The sequence below is a fragment of the Lepus europaeus genome, chromosome 5 (genome assembly GCF_033115175.1).
Source record: "Lepus europaeus isolate LE1 chromosome 5, mLepTim1.pri, whole genome shotgun sequence".
In the NCBI taxonomy this organism is placed as follows: Eukaryota; Metazoa; Chordata; class Mammalia; order Lagomorpha; family Leporidae; genus Lepus; species Lepus europaeus.
Window position 1 is genome coordinate 11,457,500 of NC_084831.1, and position 19,470 is coordinate 11,476,969.

The window sequence follows — 19,470 nt, forward strand, 5'->3', positions numbered from 1 at the left end:
GCCATGCCAGGAAAATATCACTTTATTTGCTACACTGCCAGCAGCGCTGGTAGGGCCGTCCCTCCCTGGGATGCCCTGAAGGTGGGGGATAGCAGCCACCACCGCCCCAGGGCGGGGCTGGCCAGGAGTGTGCCCATGGCCGCCCCAGGGGCGCGGGGAGCCACGGGGGTGGCGGCGTCTCTAGAGGTGGGGCCGGTTCAGAGGCGGGGAGCTCTGGCGGCCCCACGCCCGCCGAGGCCAGCGCTACCTGCCGGGGCCAGCGGGCAGCGGCGGCCAGGGCTGCTGGGTGAGCTCCTGCTCCAGCTGCTTGAAGCGCTTCTTGGAGGTCCGTTTGGGCCGGAGCCGCCGCAGGCAGGCCGGCAGGCACTGGTCCAGCACGTTCTGCAGGGACAGGGGCGTGTGGACATGGGCGGGCAGCTGGGGCCGGCGTCCCCACCCCAACCCCGGCCCGCTGCTGCGCGCCGCGGGCCCCACCTCCAGCAGGAAGGCCCCCACGAGGTTGAAGGCCACCAGGGCCAGCAGCAGCAGCTTGAAGCAGGTGTCAGCTATGTTTCTCAGCGCCAGTGGCCCCTGCAGCAGGCCGGGGGCCAGGATGAGGCCCGTCAGGATGGAGCCCAGGAGCGCCAGGGCCACCAGGAAGGGCACTGGGGGAGGGGCGGTCTGTCAGCAGCAGCCCCTTGGCTCACCCCCAGCGCCCTCTCCATCCCTACGGCAGCACCGCAGGCCCCGCCCCCCACCCCCAGCAGCACCGTTGGTGTAGAGCGGCCGGCGGAAGGGCGCCCCCTTGGACACGGCCGCGGCCAGGATGAGGTACTGGAAGCCGGACAGGGAGAAGACCACAGTGTTCTCGTAGTTGGGGAGGTTGTCCGGCGCGGGCACGGTCCTGTTCAGAGGCACGAACCTGGCGGGGGGGGGGGGGAGTGGGCGTGCGGTCAGGGTCGGCGTGCGGGGCGGGCGCGGGGCAGGGCAGCACCTACTCACCAGGGCTGGGCTGTGGTCAGGAAGTAGCCCCCGAGCTGCACGCCGGCCACCAGGGCCACCTGCCCCAGCAGGCTGCTCAGCACCGGCACACTCAGCAGCGCTCCCGGTGGCCGAGCGCGCCCCAGCGCCAGCGCCGGCCCCGTGCGGCTCATGAGCACGGCCACCGTGGTGGTGATGACCAGGTCGATGGCCAGGAACTGCACGTCACCCAGGTTGGTGTTGATCTGCCCGCAAGGGAGGGGGACGAGAGGGGAAACTGAGACCCGGCCCTGGCCCAGCCCCAGGGAGCCCCCGGTCTGATGGGGGAGGCCCGTTTGCTGCCTTTCCTTTCTGACAAGGAAGGTGCATTCCTGCCCTCCAATCTGATGGCGGCAGACAGCCTGAGAGGAGGCCCGGTTCCTGATCCCAGACAGCTCGCAGTCTGATGGGGGAGGGGAGTCACCCAGCTGGGGGGTGCAAGCTGCCCTCCCAGCCCCGCCTGGCAAAGAGGCTGGGCTCTGCCGTGGGGGACCCCAGGTTCCTGGGGGACAGAGCTCCTGCCGACAGGAAGTTTCTTGCTATGAGGGACACACGGGGATGGACGCTGGCATTCAGCGGGTGAACGCGGCAGGTTCAGGCCAGCCTGGCGCAGAGCGAGTGGGTCCGGTTAAATCCCACAGCCGCCCGGGGCCCGCCCTGGCCTTCCCTGCAGACTGTGAGCTCCTGGGGTGAGGCACGAGAAGCCAGCATGCTACAGGGTCCCCCACCTCCGTGGACCTACTGTGCGCCACACTCCACGCCCAGCGCTCTCATCGGTTCCCACGGGCCTGCCGCCGGAGCCACACGGCCAGGAAGCAACGGAGCCGGGAGACGAGCCCACGTCGCCCGTCCCAGGCCCTGCAGGGCTCCCAGCAGCAGGGCTGAGGGCCTGGCCCGGGGCACGGAGCCCTGCGGGAGCTCACCGTGTAGAGGATGAGGACCGAGATGAACTGGGTCAGGCTGTACAGGGCCATGTACTTGAAGACGCTGAACGACGTGTCCAGGGAGCAGCGGCCCTCCCTACGGGGCAGGCGTGGGCGTGAGGGGCCCGGGCTGGCGACGGGCCGGCCACCCCTCGCCCAGCACCCCCGCCGCCTCACCTGATGACCACGGGCACACACTCGATACTGGCCATGCTCGAGGTGAAGGGCGAGACCACCGAGGCCTCGGCCTGGGACAGCGAGATGCCCACGTCGGCCGCCTTCAGGGCCCCGCAGTCGTTGGCGCCATCCCCGCACATGCCCACGCAGTACCTGGCAGACGGGCGGGCAGGCGGGGCCCGTGAGCTGACCTCCTGGCAGCCTATGGCGGTGGTGGGACCTCTCGGGGCCACACGGTAGCCCGAGAGGGTGCGGGATGGATGCACCAGCTCCCGCCGGCCGCCCCTTGCCCATTCCCCGCGTGCAGCACTCACTGGAGCTTCTGCAACTCGCACACCAGCTCCGTCTTCTGCTCGGGGGCCATGCGGGCGAAGACAGTGCCCTGGACCAGGACCTGGGGGCACAGGGGCAGCCGGCTGCAGCAGCCATGGGGAGCCGGAGCCGAGCCGGGGCCAAGGGGGTGTCGGGGCGCCCCTACCTTGGGCAGCAGCTTGGGGAAGTGTTTCACGAGGACAGCGAAGGTGGACCCGCTGAGGGCCAGGTGGCTGCATCGGGGGTCTGGCTCCACGGCGCAGCTTGTGGCCTGCTCGGGATCCTGGGGGCACAGGGAGCCCAGCCCAGCTCAGCTCCCCCTGCCGGCCCTGGAGAGCTGGGGCGCGGGGTCAGGCGACCCAGGGCTGGAGTCAGCCTCACCTCAGCCCCGTTCATGGCCACGGAGGACTCCACCGGCAGGAACTCCAGGGAGGCCGGCCGGCCCCGCTCGGGGTGCGTCGCGTGGACAATGACCAGACGTTCCTGGGGGTCCACCATGCCGCAGCCGTGGGCCACCGTGACCGCCGTCTGCAGGTTGTCCCCTGGGGTGTGTGGCAAGGCCAGGGTCCAGCACTGCCCAGGGGGGCCCTCCTCACCCGGATCCCCACAGACAGGAAGACTGCGGCCCAGTGCAACCCATGGCCACAGCGGAGTGAGCCAGAGCAGTTAACGCCGACTCCGGCCCCACGTGTCGAGGGGGCTGAGGAGGGAGCGGGTCTCTGGGATCGAGGCCACATTTACTGCCTCCTGCCGGATGCCGTGTGCGTGTGTACAAGTGCATACTGTGTGTGTGTGTGTGTGTGTGAGTGTAGCCAGGGGCGGGGCAGACGAGGAGACCGACGCAGCCCCAGCAGCGTCGCCCAGGCTAGAATCCCTCTGGCCCCAGGTGATTTGCACAACCTTCGCGGCAGACACCACTGTCCCCATGCTCAGAGGGGGCCCCTGGGACCCCGAGCAGTCACCCAGCAGGGCGGGCGCCACACTCTGCTCCACTCCTCCGAGCTGCAATGTGCTCATCTGTCCAGCAGGGGGTGCAGTCCGACGCAGGCGGGATCGTGTATGAAGACCCACCCCGCGTACAAGAAGTGCCTGGGGCCAGGCAGGCACCCAGGAGGCGGCCCCAGGAGGGCAGGCTGGGCACCCAGGGGCCACGGTACCTGTCACCATGACGGTGCGGATGTGTGTCCTGCGCAGAGTCTGGATGACCGGCGTGGTCTCCGGCTTCAGCACGTTCCTCATGACCAGCAGCCCACGCAGGCTCAGCTCCCGCTCCACGGCGTCCCTGGAGCGCAGGCAGGCCCAGGTCAGAGGTCAGCAGTGGCCAAGCCCCCCTCTCAGTCACAGGGGCGAGGGCCTCCTCCCTGGCCCCCACCCAGGCCCGGGACAGGCGCACCTCGTTAGCTGCTGTGCCACTGCCAGGCTGGGCGCCACAGGCAGCGTCTTGCTGGCCAGGGCCACGACGCGGTAGCCGGCAGCCGTGTAGCTCTGCAGCACCGGGGCGAAGTCGGGGGGCACTGCCAGGGAGACGCAGCGTCACTGGGATGCGCAGGGGCCGGCAGGGCCAGAGGTTGGAAACCCACCTGCCGTCCTGTGCCACCGTCCTGCGGTCACCTGTCTCGGGGTCGCAGAGGCCTGCCACCAGCTCTGGGGAGCCCTTGACGTAGGCCTCGGGCTGAGTGGCCCCTGGCCGCGCCACCACCACGCTCATGCGCTGCAGCGCTGACGAGAAGGGGAAGCGACAGAGGACGCTCACGGGCATGGGGGGCTCCTCCTGCAGGTGCGAGAGGACGCTCACGGGCGCGGGGGGCTCCTCCTGCAGGTGCGAGAGGCAGCTGTGGTGCCCGCTGTGGAGCCCTCCCGGGGCGCCCCCTCACCCCCTCAGCTCACCGTTCCCTGCAGCCCAGGCTCCCGGGGCGGGGGTCTCATCACCGCCAAGACCTGGGCCCCGAGCACCGAGTCGGCAGCGGGCGCCTCCTCCAGGACCTGGGAGGCGGTGGGAGATTCGGTCAGACCCCCATGCCCTCCTCCCTGGGGACTGTGTGGGGCGCAAGGCGAGGGTGCGGGCCCTGGAGGGGGGGGGGGGCTCAAGCTCCTTAGTTTTTTTTTTTTTAAGATTTATTTAAAGGCAGAATTACAAAAAGGGAGAGAGACAGAGATTGCCCATCCACTGGTTCCCTCCCCAGGTGGCTGCAATGGTCGGGGCTGGGCCAGGCTGAAGCCAGAAGCCAGGAGTTTCATCTGGGTCTCCCATGCGGGTGCAGGGCCCAAGCACCTGGACCGTCCTCCACTGCCTTCCCAGCCAATTAGCGGGGAGCTGGATGCGAAGTGGAGCAGCCAGGACCGGAAATGGTGCTCCCGGGGACGCCGCGTCGCAGGTGGCGGCTCACCCTGCCGATCAGGCGCTGGCCTCAAATTCAAACCCTGTCTCTGAGCTCGCCTTACAAGGTGACCTTGCACAAGGGGCCGCCTCCCCCTCAGCTCAGTCTCTTTCCTGGGAAGCTGGTCTCAAGCTGGGGCGGGGGAGGGACCCCCAGGACAAGGCCTGTGCGCAGAGGCTGGCCTCGCCCTGATTATGAATAATGGGGAGGGGAGGGGCATGTCAGAGACCCAGAAGGAAGACGGGTCGGGGGCCGCCTCACCCAGCCAGTGGACTCCACCATCTTGAGGTCCATGGGGTCGCCCACCAGGGTGTCCTGGAGTCGGCTGAGGGCGTGGCAGGTGGCCAGCGCGTGGAGCAGGGGCCCCGCGGGCAGGCGGCGGGGCTCTGGGACCAGTGGCAGGAACGCCTGGCCCTTCAGGGGCACCACTCCCATCACGTCCAAGCCGTCCTCGGTGAGGGTGCCCGTCTGCGGGGACAGGGGGACCCTGGTGTGAGGCGGGGCCGGCCAAGGCCTCTCCTGACCTCCAGACTTTGACCGGCGTGGTTCCTCCCGCGGGGGTCAGCCTCGAGCCCCCACGCTTCACGGTCTGGCTTGGTTCCCGGGGCCGGGGAGTCTGTGCCCTAGGTCCCACCTGTGGCCTCTTTGTGCTCTGTGGCACCCAGAAAGAGCTGGCCCATGGTCAGCACTCATCCTGTTTGTTGACTGACTGACCTCCCACACGGGATTCCAGCTGCCCAGTCCCTTGCCCACGAGCTGTGTGCAGCTGACCACGAGCCCCAGCCCCTGATTTTAAAGAACTCTCCGTGGCCCTGACACTCAGGTTAACGTTCAGCCTCCAGCCTTGGCCAACCCGGCGCTGCGTGCCTGCCCCAGGCCCTGCCGTTCACCCTGTGTGTTCCACAGGGGCCCCGCTGCCCTGGCCTCCCCACCCGCCCCTCAGCAAGGCCACTCAGGGGAGCCCCTCCAGCTGGCTGCCCCCTCTCTCCCTACTCGCCTCCCTCCTAACTTTGGTTTTAAAGATCTATTTATTTGCAAGGCAGAGAAAGAGGGTGAAACCGAAGGACTGGGGTGGGGGGGAGGGAGGGAGGGAGAGAGAGAGAGAGGTCTTCCCACTGGTTCACTCCCCAGATGGCTGCCATCAGGAGCCAGGGACTCCAGGTCTCCCACGTGGGTGCAGGGGCCCCAGCACCTGGGCCGTCTCCCACTGCTTTCCCAGGGAGCTGGATCGGAAGTGGAGCAGCCCAGGTGGAACCTGCACTGGGACAGGGAGGCCGGTGTTGCCAGCATTGGCTTAGACTGCTGTGCCACAGGGCTGGCCTCTGAGACCCCCGCCCGCCCCGTGCACCCACACAGTGACCACGAGGACATCTGTGTCGGCCATGGCTGCCCCTCCAGGGCACACAGTAGGCCCTCGGTGATTTTTGCACAAGTGACTTGGTGCGCTGCTCTGAGTGCGTCCCGAGGAATGTGGGAGTGCAAGCCTGGCCGAGGCCTCCGAGGGGCCCCCTGCGCCCACACGGCACCCACCTTGTCGAAGCACACCAGCCGCAGCTTGCCGGCCAGGTTGATGCGCGGCGGGTGGATACAGAAGATGCCCTGGCTGCGCAGGCGGCTCTGGGCGTAGAGCGTGCACACGGTCATGGCGGCCGGCAGGGCGGGCGGCACCACGACCGTTACCAGGTCCAGGGCCCGGAGGACGATCTCGTCTACGGGCACCTGTGAGGAGGCACGGTGAGCGGCGGGCTGGGGCGGCCCTGGGCCCCCGGGAGCCCCACCCGGCCCCGCGGCTTACCCGGTTGCGGTAGAGGATGAAGACGCTGTAGACGGTGCCCAGCAGAGCTGTGGAGACGATGAGGGACACGGTGGGACGTGGGGCCGGGAGCGGCACCAGCGCAGCGAGGGGGGGCGGAGGGGCCGCTTACCCAGGACGGAGAGGGCGGCCACGAACTTCATGCTGTGCTTGTAGAACTTGAAGCTGATGGGCCGCGGGTGCAGGATGGAGCTCACCAGGCCCCCTTTGGCCGTGCAGAACCCTGGGGATGGGACAGGGCGCCAAGGAGGGGAGGCTGGGGGAGAGCAGGTGTCTCTCGCCACTCGCCCACCCCAGCTGCACTTGGCTCGGCTGTCACCCAGTCTGGGGTCACGAGCGATGGCCCCAGGCCTTGCCCAGCTCCCACTTCAAACCCAGCTTCAGGTGGACCCCTTCTGCTGCCACTTCTGGGCACTTAGGGCCCTGCCGGCTTCCGCGGACACCGCGGGGCTGGCCCCAGTCGGGCTTCACTTCTGTTAAGCTGGAGCAGCGGAGGCAGCAGGGGTGGGCGTGGGACCAGGGCCCCGCCCCCCGCCCGGCCCCCTGAGGCGTACCTGTCCGGGTCACCACCGCCAGGACGTGTGGTCCCACGTAGGCCCGGGCCTGCAGGACAAGGGTCCCGCAGAAGAGCGTGTGCCGCCGGTGCGTGTCCGGGCAGTAGGGGCCCGGCCCCCCCGGCAGTGCCGTCTTCAGCACGGGGACGCTCTCCCCTGGGAGGGACGCTGGGTGAGGGCCACGGGGGCCTCGGGCCGCCCCCTCCCTCCGACAGAACCAGAGGTGTGCGGGGAGCTGTGCCGTGAGCCCCAGGTCCCCCTGAGCTGGGACCGCGTGTGGAGAATCACGGCCCCATTTTACAGAGAGGGACACTGAGGACACACAAGGACGAGGCGGCCAGTCACCCAGATCCGCCCTCTTGGGGGCTCGGGGGACGCCCACGTGTGGTGGGGGCGGGGGAGTCTAATGCCTTCTGTCGGAATTATTTTTATAGTAAGCGTGCGCTGCATTTACAATTCAAACCAATAAAGATATAAACCGGGGTGTAACCTCAATTAAAGCCTTGGGCAGACTGCCGGGTATAATCCCTTACCGAATGCAATTATTGAGCACCTACTGTGTGCAGCTTTCTGGAAGGGACTCAGAGGCTACCCAGGCACGGGGCAGGAAAGTGGGGAAGGAGGGCTAAGCTCAGGGTGTGTGTGCACGCGCCACGCCAATCGCCGTTCTTATCATACAAACAACACGAGCCGGGAGCCTTCCCCGGATACGGCCACTGCCCCGTGGTTTCCAGTGAACACCAGCATCCACCCAAAGCTACCGCTCTGCAGAGCCGGAAGTGCCTGCACGCAGCGAGAGAGACGTGGCACCGGCTGCTGCTGGGGCGGGGCGGGGGTGGGGTCACCCTGTGACACTCATGGCTGGGGGCCCGCTCGGGTCAACGGTGCTTCCGCACAGCCCTGCGGGGTGGCTGAAGGTGCAGGGACACGCGGGCCATGAACAGCTCGAGAGGCCACGGAGGTACGGAACGAGGCCTCGGGTGTGGCCTGTGTCCGGGACAGAGGGGGCGCACCTGCACGTGTGCACAGCTCGCGGGGAAAGGGACACGGCTGCGTGAAGCCCCGCCTTGGCTTTTCCCAACCCGCATTCCCCAGGGGCTTCCCCCTGCATTAATGCCCGGAGGAAGGCGGGAAGAGGCCTCGAACCCTTCCCAGTGGCTGTCCGGGGCGGGAGGGCACTGGGCGTCCCACGGGCACGCCCCCTGCTCCGTTGTGCTTGCAAAGGCAAACACTTACATGGGAAGACTCGGCACCCAGTGGGTGCTTACTGTGCTCCACTCTCGCTCCCAGGCCCCTGCACAGCCCCAGCCAGTCCTGGGGACCCACAGCCCCATTTCACAGGGAAGAGACCGAGGCACCCAGAGGGTAAACAATGCAGCCCGAGGGCGCGGGGCTGGCAGGAGCAGAAGCCGCGGTCGTTACCGGAGAGAAAAAGGAAAAGAGAACTCAGGGCGGGCGGCCGACTCACCGGTCAGAGAGCTCTCGTTGACCACGCACTCGCCGGCCACCAGGGCGGCGTCGCAGGGTACGAGCCCGCCCTCCTGGGGCAGGACCAGGCAATCTCCTGGCACCAGCTCGCTGGAGTCGACCCACTCCTCCTCTGCGGGCGGGCGGAAGGCAGCTCAGCATGGCCCCGGGCCCCGCAGCCGCCGCCTGGGCCCCCTCCCTGCCCGGCGCCTCACCTCCTCCGGGCCGGCACACGCGCACCTGCATGGACAGCTTGACCATGTCCCGCAGAGTCTGGCTTTGCTGTGGGCAGGGGGACGAGAGGTGGGTGGGTGGCAGCCCCGGGGGGCCCAGCGGCCCGCCTCCCGCCACTCACCTTTCTGGTCTTGTATGCGGCCAGGCAGATGGAGACGGTGGAGATGAGGAAGATGCACAGCGCGTACCAGTAGTAGCGGTCCGCCAGCCACAGCGCGATGCTGAAGGCCTGGAACCCGTAGTAGGGGTTCAGCGCCTGGGGAGGGGGGAGGCAGGGTCAGGCCCGAGGCCCCTGGGGTAGCCCAGCCGCTGGCCAGGTCTCCTGTGCCCATGAGAGCAGGGGACCCCGCAAGTGGCAGAGGACCGAGGCCCGGGCTCTCGGGGCTCATCCCATCCCCCCGGCCGGCTGTGTGCCTGCTCTACAGAGGCCGGGGGCATCTGCTGGGCCCCCGACACCCGGCCCTTGCCTAGCACCTGAAGTGTCATAGAGCGCGGATGGTGAGTCGGGGGGGCCCAGCACTGGCTCCATGTTACAGGCCAGGAGACTGAGGCTTGAAGGGTTAAGTCACTGGCCTGAACCCAGCTCGCTCCTAGGGGGCGGGCTGCAGCCGCTATCAGGGCAGACCCAGGGGCTCTCTCTCTCCCAGGTCCTGTCCCAGGGTGAGGACACTGCCATGTCACTCTGGGTGTCCCCTCTGACACCCAGGAGCCTCATGGGTGAACAGCGTCCAAGCCCCACTCAAGGGCTGTGGCAGGAGGGGAGTGGACGTCGCACGGAAAGGGCCTTGGCTCTGGGCAGGCGGGAGGTGCTCAGAGGGTCCGCAGGTCTGGCCTGCCACCCCCAAGTGGCCCCGAGGAGCAAGCGCCAGGCTGGAGCCACACGCAGCCGGGGCGAGGCCCAGGGACGGCCCTACCTCATCCGCCAGCAGCCGCGGGTACGACTTGACGGGCACGCCGATGACGTTGGGGCCGTAGATGGTCTTCCTGCAGGGGGAGGGGCTGTGGTCACAGAGCTGCCGGCCAGGGAAACAGGGGCCCACGGAGCGCAAGTGATGGGAAAGCAGCGCCTGGCCCCGCCCCCAGCCCCCCCACCCGGCCTGGCCCCGCCCACCTCACAGCTCGGTCCTGGGGGCTGAGGCCCGAGTGGCAGCGGCAGATGTCATCACAGGTGCGGCCCTGGTCCAGCAGGCTGTGGGGTGGGGAGGGGAGAGGAGTCGCTGAGCCCCGGGCCACCCCCGGACCTGCGTCAGCCACACCGCGCTCTCTGTTTGCTCCTCTGACCGGGTCCCAGCTCAGGCCCGCAGAGCGGCGGTCACCCGTGACGGAGCTGCCACACCTCTCCGGGCCTCGGAGAGCTGCCCGGCCGGATGGGGGCAGAGACAGCAGCTTCCTCCCAGGGCCGTGGGGTGAAGCGTGCTCAGCCGTGGGGCGCTCTGGGCAGCGCCTGGCTCTCACGGGCGACACTGCGCACCCTCCACACTTGCCTGTGTGTGCACCTGTCTCAGGACAAGCTCACCCACTCCAGCCAGAGCTGGAAGCACGGAGGGTTCCAGTTTTGCCATGACAATGACGTAAGGGGCCATGGCCTTCACGCCCAGGGCACTGAGCTCCTGGGGCCCCAGTGGGCATCGGCCTGAGCAGCCCCCCCGTGCCAGTGCTGCCTGCTCCAAGCACACTGTCCTCACACGAACCCTCTCTGGGGGCCAGTTTCCGGGGCCCCCAACTAGGATGGGCAGGCAGGGCAGGACAAGCAGGTGGAACTGTCCAGAGCCCCCTAGGCTGACAAGGCTCACCTCAACACGACCCTAGGGGACAGGGGTTCCCCAGACCCCAGTACACCCCGATGCCTGGAGAGGCTCAGGCCCACGGCCTCGAGGGGCAGAGGCAGCAGAGCCCCGGCCGGGCCACGTGACACCGCCTCCCAGGCCTGTGCACCCACACCGCGCTGGCCGGAGCCCCCACCTGACTTGGAGGAAGGCCTGCCGGGTCTCGAGCCACACGTAGCGCTGGCCCTGGAAGAGGTAGTAGCGCAGCAGCCGCTTCTGGGCAGAGAGAGGAGAGGTCGGGCAGAGGCCGGCCCGGCCTAGGAGCACGTGGGCACTGGGGGCAGCGGGCAGGGTCCCGGTCGCAGGACAGAAGGGGACAGGGCTGAGAAGGGGCAGGTTTGGAACGAGAGGGCCAGAAACGGTGGCACCAGATAGGGATGCGCAGAGAGCGCCAAGGACGTCTACTCACCACCTCCTCCCTCGTGTGCAGCCGGGCCGAGTCCTCCCACTCGCCCTCCGGCACTGCCCCCACGGCCGCCTGGCTCCGGCCATCTTCCCCCGGGGCTGACGGGGGCAGCTCCAGGCTGGGGAGGAGGGGAGGCCGCCCTGCACCTCACTGTCGCCACAGAGCCAGCATCCCTCCCTGGGATGGAGGCCCCGGGCTCAGAGGGCGCGAGGGCTCCTAGGAGGGCTGGGGGCCGCCTCACCTGCCTTCGCCGATGGCCGCCGTCTGCACCTGGACAGTGAAGAGCTGCCACGAGCTATCCTGGAACCCAGAGGACAGGACTCCGCCCCGTGAGAGCCGGCCCCGCCCAGGCCCCCCCCCCACCCAGGGGCCCCTGCTGGGAAAGATGGGAAAGCTGAGACCCAGACCCTGGCTGCTGTGCCCTGGGCAAGTCCGGGGCAGCTCGGCTGGGAACCCGCGTCCTCCACGCCCCCAGCGCCACCGTGGTCCCTCCTCGGCCCTGGGCTGGGCCCCGCCCTCACCTCTTTGTCTTTTATTTCGATGACGAGCGTTTCAGCGCGGGCCAGGTGGCAGGGCCGCAGCCGCAGCCGCACGCCCCATAAGGGCTTCCACCGGAAGAGCAGCAGAGGGATCCCCGCCATCATCCAGACCACGAGGTGGTAGCCGATGACCCTCCAGGGAGTGCCGCAGTAGCCGCTGAGCCTCTGCGAACGCAGGTCACAGGGCCTGGCGGGGCGGGCAGGGGCCGGGGCCTGGGCCAGGGCAGGGGGCCGGGGGGCCGGGGGCCGATCCCACTGCCCCCCTCGGCGCACCTACCACGGATGAAACTGAGGAGCCGAGGGGATCGATGGACGTCTCTATCGTCAGGGTCCCATAGCCGGCGGGCGTGCTGCCCACCAGGGGGCTGCTGTCTGTGGGCGGGAGGAGAGGGTGGCTGGGGTGGCTCCCGTGGCTCCGTGAGCCCAGACAGCCCAGCACTGCTGTCCGGCAGTGCTGGCGTGGCCGGTGTCTGTCACCTCTGGCTGGGTGTGGCCCGCAGCTGAGAGCAGGTGCACGCCATGCCCACCTGTCAGCCCCTGGAGCCCCGGTCCCATCTGGCCTTTCCTCCTCCACTCCTGGGCTCGGGCTGTTCATCCGCCTTCAGTCCCGCGCCCACTGGGGCCTGGCAGTGAGATCAGCCAGACGCCGCGGTGAGGCTGTGGCTACAGACGGGCAAAGTGAGGCTCGGGTGCCAGCGCCGGTGTCTACTGTGGAAATTCTCCCCTTACCTCGCTGCCATGGGGCTGGCGGCTGGGGGCTGGGGGCGGGAGGGCGTGCTGGGCCCGAGGGGCTTCTCTGCGGCTGGGGGCCCCCGGGGCTTCTCTGCGGCTGGGGGCCCCCGGGCACTGCCCAAAGCCCCTGGAGGCCGGCGCTGCGGCTCACTAGGCTAATCCTCCGCCTTGCGGCGCCGGCACACAGGGTTCTAGTCCCGGTTGGGGCGCCGGATTCTGTCCCGGTTGCCCCTCTTCCAGGCCAGCTCTCTGCTGTGGCCAGGGAGTGCAGTGGAGGATGGCCCAGGTGCTTGGGCCCTGCACCCCATGGGAGACCAGGAGAAGCACCTGGCTCCTGGCTTCGGATCAGCGCAGTGCGCTGGCCGCAGCGCACCAGCTGCGGCGGCCATTGGAGGGTGAACCAACGGCAAAGGAAGACCTTTCTCTCTGTCTCTCTCTCTCGCTGTCCATTCTGCCTGTCAAAAAGAAGGAAAAAAAAAAAGAAAAAAACAACAAAGCCCCTGGAAAAGTCCCCGCGCAGGCTGGGGAAGCAGGGTTGTGCAGGCTGCTGACGCCCAGGCTCCCCCTCCCCGCCCTCAGCTGCAGCCTCTGAGTTCCCACCCAATCGGCCCGCACCGTCCGCAGACACAACCCTGGCTTCCGGGCTGCCCTGGCTCTGCAGCCTCCCTAAGCCCAAGTCCCAAAGGCCGGCCTTCCCCAAGGGCTCACCGCCCACAGGCTCTGGTCCTGGCCTTGGTGCACAGCCGGCACCGTAACCCTGCCAGGCAACCACGGTTATGATCCTCGTTTTAAAGATGAGCACAGGGACCAGAGAGGTTGAGTCACCTGCCCAGATCACACAGCGGGTACACAGCAGGATCAGGACGAAGTCCACGCGCCAGCTCTAGGCTGGGTTTGCTTTTAATTAAACAAGAGGTTTATTTGTTTCATGCAAACAAAGAAAAGAGCCTAGCGTTGGTAGCCAGGGCTGGTACGAGAGCTCTGGGGCCCTGGCTCCATCTCTGTTCTGTCTTGACAGTGCCGGCTGCTGGGAGGAGGTGCGAGCAGGGAGGGGCGGCCTGGCTGGTTCCTGTCACTTCTCACTGCCAAAGGCCATCTAACGGCCGCCTCTGGCTGCACCGCGACCAGGCTAGGATGGCTACGTACCCTCGACGGCGAAGGAGCCACAGAGGGCCGGGGTGGTCTGCGTCTCGGCCGCCCCTCTAGCTCTGCACATGTCTGCCCGCGTGCTGAGCAGCAGGGGCGCAACAGGTGCCCCTGGGTGCCCACAGCTGCTCCCCCTCCTCCCCTCCAGCCCCCTGCTAAGGCCTCCTGGGGGCCCCGGCCGCCCTCGCGGGAGACCTGGAAGGAGCTCCTGGCTCTCGGCTGCAGCCTGGCTCAGCCTTGGCTGTGGTGGAAGTTTGGGGAGTGACCCAGTGGCTGGGAGCACTCGCACACGCTTCCTCTGTGGGGAGTGACCCAGCGGCTGGGAGCACTCGCACACGCGCCCTCTGTGGGGAGTGACCCAGCGGCTGGGAGCACTCGCACACGCGCTCTCTGTGGGGAGTGACCCAGCGGCTGGGAGCACTCGCACACGCGCTCCCTCTGTGGGGAGTGACCCAGCGGCTGGGAGCACTCGCACACGCGCTCTCTGTGGGGAGTGACCCAGCGGCTGGGAGCACTCGCACACGCTCCCTCTGTGGGGAGTGACCCAGCGGCTGGGAGCACTCGCACACGCGCCCTCTGTGGGGAGTGACCCAGCGGCTGGGAGCACTCGCACACGCTCCCTCTGTGGGGAGTGACCCAGCGGCTGGGAGCACTCGCACACGCGCCCTCTGTGGGGAGTGACCCAGCGGCTGGGAGCACTCGCACACGCGCTCTCTGTGGGGAGTGACCCAGCGGCTGGGAGCACTCGCACACGCGCTCTCTGTGGGGAGTGACCCAGCGGCTGGGAGCACTCGCACACGCGCTCTCTGTGGGGAGTGACCCAGCGGCTGGGAGCACTCGCACACGTGCTCTCTGTGGGGATGACCCAGCGGCTGGGAGCACTCGCACACGCTCCCTCTGTGGGGAGTGACCCAGCGGCTGGGAGCACTCGCACACGCTCCCTCTGTGGGGAGTGACCCAGCGGCTGGGAGCACTCGCACACGCTCCCTCTGTGGGGAGTGACCCAGCGGCTGGGAGCACTCGCACACGCTCCCTCTGTGGGGAGTGACCCAGCGGCTGGGAGCACTCGCACACGCGCCCTCTGTGGGGAGTGACCCAGCGGCTGGGAGCACTCGCACACGTGCTCTCTGTGGGGATGACCCAGCGGCTGGGAGCACTCGCACACGCTCCCTCTGTGGGGAGTGACCCAGCGGCTGGGAGCACTCGCACACGCGCCCTCTGTGGGGAGTGACCCAGCGGCTGGGAGCACTCGCACACGCTCCCTCTGTGGGGAGTGACCCAGCGGCTGGGAGCACTCGCACACGCGCTCTCTGTGGGGAGTGACCCAGCGGCTGGGAGCACTCGCACACGCGCTCTCTGTGGGGAGTGACCCAGCGGCTGGGAGCACTCGCACACGCTCTCTGTGGGGAGTGACCCAGCGGCTGGGAGCACTCGCACACGCGCTCTCTGTGGGGAGTGACCCAGCGGCTGGGAGCACTCGCACACGCGCTCTCTGTGGGGAGTGACCCAGCGGCTGGGAGCACTCGCACACGCTCCCTCTGTGGGGAGTGACCCAGCGGCTGGGAGCACTCGCACACGCTCCCTCTGTGGGGAGTGACCAGCGGCTGGGAGCACTCGCACACGCGCTCTCTGTGGGGAGTGACCCAGCGGCTGGGAGCACTCGCACACGCGCTCTCTGTGGGGAGTGACCCAGCGGCTGGGAGCACTCGCACACGCTCCCTCTGTGGGGAGTGACCCAGCGGCTGGGAGCACTCGTGCTCTCTCTCCCCCCTCCCACCGGCTCCACCTTTCAAGTAGATGAAAATCAATAATCATTTAGAAATATTCCCGCCCTTCCTGGCTGAGTTCTGAACCCGCCGAGCAGCAGCAGCAGGAGTGATTAAACCGGTTCCCCCACAGCAGCCCGCTGTGGATCTAAAGAGAGCAGAGAGGGCTCCAAGCTTCAGCCAGAAATGAGTGACCTGACCGGTGCTCCCGTATAGAAATAGCGCCCTCACCCCACAAACAGGTACAGTTATTCGAGCTCATGGAGATGTATAAGACCCTCCTAGGATAAACTAAAAAAATCCTCTCCGGCGGTTATGATGCCGCTTGGGACACGTGCATCCCCTGCTGCAGCCCTGGGTTCGAGTCCTGGCTCTGCTTCCAGTCCTGCTTCCCGTCATGCGCACCTGGAAGGCAGCAGGTGACGGCCCCAGCACGGGGGCCGCTGCCACTCACAGGGGAGGCCCAGCGTTCTGGCTGGCCGCTGGCCGCTGGCCGCTGGCCCCAGCCTGGCCCAGCCCTGGCTTCTGCAGACATTTGAGGAGTGAACCTGTGCAGTGAAGATTCCTGTCTCCCTGTCTCTGCCTTCCCGATAAAACTGAACACTAAGAAGTGAGTCCTGGGGTCGGCGCCGTGGCTCACGTGGTTAATCCTCCACCTGCAGCGCCCGCACCCCATATTAAGAGGGCCACCCACTGGGTGCTCAGGGCGGGCCTCGATCACTGCTCAGCCCCTGAGGACACCTTGAGCACCGGGGCCTTGGTCCCAGCCGACAGGCGCAGTCCTGCGCGCTCCTATCACGGCTCAGCAGTCCCCGGCGTGGACAGCACCGCCCCGGCCCCTCCCCAGGTCCATTCCCGCACTGCGGAGGGCTCTCATCTTCCCGACTCATGAAGGAGGAACTGGGGCAGCGAGGCCCCGAGCCAGGAAGCCGGAGACCCCACGCCTGAGGGCCGCTGCCGAGGACAGGGCACGGGCCTGCGCCTCCCGAGGCCTCTCCCAACCATGACTCAAAAACCAAACGCACCCAAGTGCCACCCCCGGCCAGCCCTCGCCCGGGAGCACCTGACTCATCGCGGCTCTGAGAGCCTGGGCGCACAGACACAAGCCTGCGGCCTGGGGGCTCGGGCGGCAGAGCGGGGCGGGGCGAGGGCACAGCGTCTGCCCCTTCCTGGTGTGGCCCAGGGCATGCAGGACGAGGGCCACAGTCAGGCTATGGGGGGAGGGGGGCTGCTGCCTTTCCTGCCCCTCCCCCGCAGTCCCAGTGTTGGGGGAGGGGTCCCCACTGTGTGCGTGTGTGTGTGTGTGTGATGATGTATTGATTTATTTGAAAGGGAGAGAGGGAGTGGGAGTGATCAGTGTTCTGTCTGCTGGTTCACTCCCCAAATGGCCACAATGGCCAGGAGCCTGGAACTCCATCCGGGTCCCCTACATGGATGGCAGGGGCCCAAGCTCTTGGGCCGTGTCCCACGGCTTTGCACTGGGCCCCCCAGAGGTGGGCTCCCAGAAGTGGGTGGGGGCAGGAGAATGTTTCACACTTCAGGGCTGGGCCAGGCTGAAGCCAGGAGCCAGGAGCTTCTTCCGGGTCTCCCACGTGGACGGCAGGGGCCCTAGGACTTGGGCCATCTTTGGCTGCTTCCCCAGGCCATAGCAGAGAGCTGGATCGGAAGTGGAGCAGCCAGGACTTGAACCCGCGTCCCTGTGGGGTGTCAGCATCAGAGGCGACAGTTCCACCCGCTACGCCACAGCGCCGGCCCCCCGTGGACTTCCTAAAGCCCCCTCGTGCACTTCCTCACGTCTTCCTCAGCACAATGTCATGAATTCCTCTGACCCCCACTTTTCAGGTGGGGAGACTGAGTCCCAAGGGCCGCAGGGCGTCATCGTGAATCATGCCCAAGGCAAGCTGGGTCTTGCCCAGCCTCTCCCGGCTTCTACATCGTCCCGGCCCTCGGAGCACAAGCAGAGATCCGCGTGCAGCCGCCCTGGGGTAGGCGAGCGGCCTGCGGGGTGGCACAGGACCAGGCAGCTGGCTCCCTGCCGAGGAGGCAGGCGTGGCCTCTGAACCACTTCTCAGGCTCCCACGGGGTCTGCACCCCCAACTGTGGCGCTGGTTCCCCGGGGCCACCCACCAGCCCCTCACCAGACCCAGAGGCGCCCAGGCCTGCAGCAGGAATCAGGAAGGGAGGGAAGCCCGCGGCGGGTCGGGCCACGGGGACGCATCCCCGCTCCTGAGTGCCACACCACTTGCACAGCGGGCTCTCCCCACTTCAGACGGGAACGCGGAGGCCGGCCAGCACCTGTCTTGGCACCAGGTCCTCTCTGCCCAGCACACACTGGGGCTGCCGCTCACCCCGGGGGTCAGGAGACGGTGACAGAAGGCCCGGGCACGTCGCAGGCACGGCAGAGGATGGGGGCACAGTCCCGAGCCCACCCCCTCGCCTGCCTTGCTTTGCTGTGAGCTGCAGAGGTGCCAGCCGCCTGTGTTTTTCAATTTGAGAGCCAGAGAGCGAGGGAGAGGGAGAGAAGGAGGGAGATCTATCCACTGGCTCACTCGCCAAATGCAGGCAACAGCCAGGGCTGGGCGAGGCGGAAGCCAGCAGCCAGGAACCAGACTCAGGTCTCCCATGTGGGTGGCAGGAATCCAGGGGCCGGTGGGAGGTGGGCATCATAGCTGCTCTGCCAGACGCCTGCCCCTCCCGGCCACTTCCTCCGGGGTCCTTGCCAGAGACCCCCACAGGATCCACGCAGCGACCCCTCTGGGAAGTTCTTCCTTGTGTCTGTTGCACACCCCTCATTCCATGAGGACTCTTCCAGTGGCCCCCGGAGAAAGGAGGTGTGGGGGGGAGCTGGAGGGGAAGCCGGGCTGGGGAAGCCGGGGCGGCGGCGGCGGGGGGGGGGGGGAGCTGGAGGGGAAGCCGGGGCAGACCCTCGCCGGGCCGGCGGGCCCTGTTTATCTCTTCTCACAGCTCAGCGCCCCAGGAAGCCGGCGGTCGGCGCGGGCACACCCAGGCTCCAGGGAGGAGAACGGGTTGTTCAGGCTGCTCTGTTCAGCAGCTTCTGGAACCGAATTTTCCCACGCAGCCTCCCGTCCCGGGCTGCGGCACGGACCTGCAAAGCCCCTCGCCCGGCTTGAAAGGGCAGAAGCTGGCGACATCTAAGTTCCTCTTCGCACACACAGCCACGCACTTGACCTGGGCCCGGGCTGATGACCGGGCACAACACACTGCAGGGCAGAGGGGCCGGAGTCGAAGCATTCGGGAACCTCTCATTTCCTGCGGGAGGCCCATCTTCCTGTGGCGACAGGGCACTGGCCGGCGGGTGGGGGGGGGGGCGCCTCCATCCTGGCGCTGGTTCCCCAGTGCCCGGGAGCTCCTGCGCTCACTAGGCCGGGACGGGCAGCCTAGGGGCCATCTTTCCAGATTCCTGCCCCTCCCTCACCCCGGGTGCCCCTCAGGCTTTGAGGCTGGGGGCGTGGGGAGGGAGAGATGGGGTCTGCTGCCTGGGTGGGCCCTTTACCGGGGTCTGGGGTCTGCATGAGCAACGCGGGGATGAGGCCCTTCCAGAAAAAAGTGGTCTCCTGGCCCCATCTGCTGCCGGGGGCATATCACAGACCAGACTGCAAAGGGTGAGCCTCCTACGCCCGGCCTGGGAGGCATGGAGGGTGTGGCCCTAGGAACAGGCTGCCAATCCCAGATCCATTCACTCATTCATTCATTCAGACAGGAGAGGCGGCTGCCCCAAGCCCCCCATGCCGCAGCCTCGCACCTGCTCCCCGACCTGGGCCTCGGACACTGGGGGCGGGAGCTGATTCGTGCGAGTGGGCCGGGCTCCCGGGCCTGGCTAGGCCGCGACCCCAATGACCGCCTTGCACCGGCGCCGGGAGCCTCCTCCCCGTCGGCAGCCGGGGCGCAGGAAGCCGGGGAGGGCACGGCTGTGCGCGGCGCGCCCGGCGGCGGGGGCGCCATCCCCGGGCTCGGCCTCTCCGGAGCGGGCGCCGGGCCGCTCGCGGGCTCGTGCCCCTGCGGTGGGCGGTGTCGCCTCCCCTCCCTGCACAGGTGCGACGACGGGCCGGCCGGCGATCCCGCCGGGTCCAGAGCCCCCCGGCCCCGCACTCACCTGCGCTCATGCCGGCTCCTCGCGCTCATCGCCGGCCCCGGCGCTGCGGCCCGCGGCCTGGGCCCCGGGCGTGCGCAGGGCCCC

At 68.1% G+C, this 19,470-nt stretch overlaps 1 protein-coding gene across 5 annotated transcripts; it reads right to left on the reverse strand.

The window, feature by feature from the left end:
- Positions 1-11: 11 nt before the first annotated feature.
- ATP13A2 (ATPase cation transporting 13A2) lies at positions 12-19,470 on the reverse strand. Of its 5 annotated transcripts, none has more exons than XM_062190510.1 (29): positions 19,387-19,470; positions 11,906-12,000; positions 11,611-11,793; positions 11,331-11,389; positions 11,093-11,207; positions 10,820-10,899; positions 9,969-10,046; positions 9,772-9,841; positions 8,979-9,113; positions 8,839-8,905; positions 8,625-8,756; positions 7,157-7,312; positions 6,715-6,825; positions 6,585-6,631; positions 6,320-6,508; positions 5,051-5,257; positions 4,299-4,394; positions 4,023-4,224; positions 3,805-3,925; positions 3,569-3,693; positions 2,793-2,953; positions 2,578-2,694; positions 2,414-2,493; positions 2,100-2,252; positions 1,923-2,019; positions 982-1,205; positions 750-901; positions 475-644; positions 12-381 (listed from the first exon to the last, which is right to left on the reverse strand). In XM_062190510.1, the coding sequence occupies exons 1-29, from the start codon at positions 19,394-19,396 to the stop codon at positions 244-246; spliced, it is 3,570 nt and encodes a 1,189-aa protein (XP_062046494.1). In that variant the 5' UTR covers positions 19,397-19,470; the 3' UTR covers positions 12-243. The 5 variants fall into 5 exon arrangements, with proteins under 5 accessions (XP_062046494.1, XP_062046495.1, XP_062046493.1 ...); XM_062190511.1 differs by lacking the exon at positions 19,387-19,470 and adding an exon at positions 12,156-12,336 and having other exon boundaries at positions 4,023-4,182; XM_062190509.1 differs by lacking the exon at positions 19,387-19,470 and adding an exon at positions 12,156-12,336.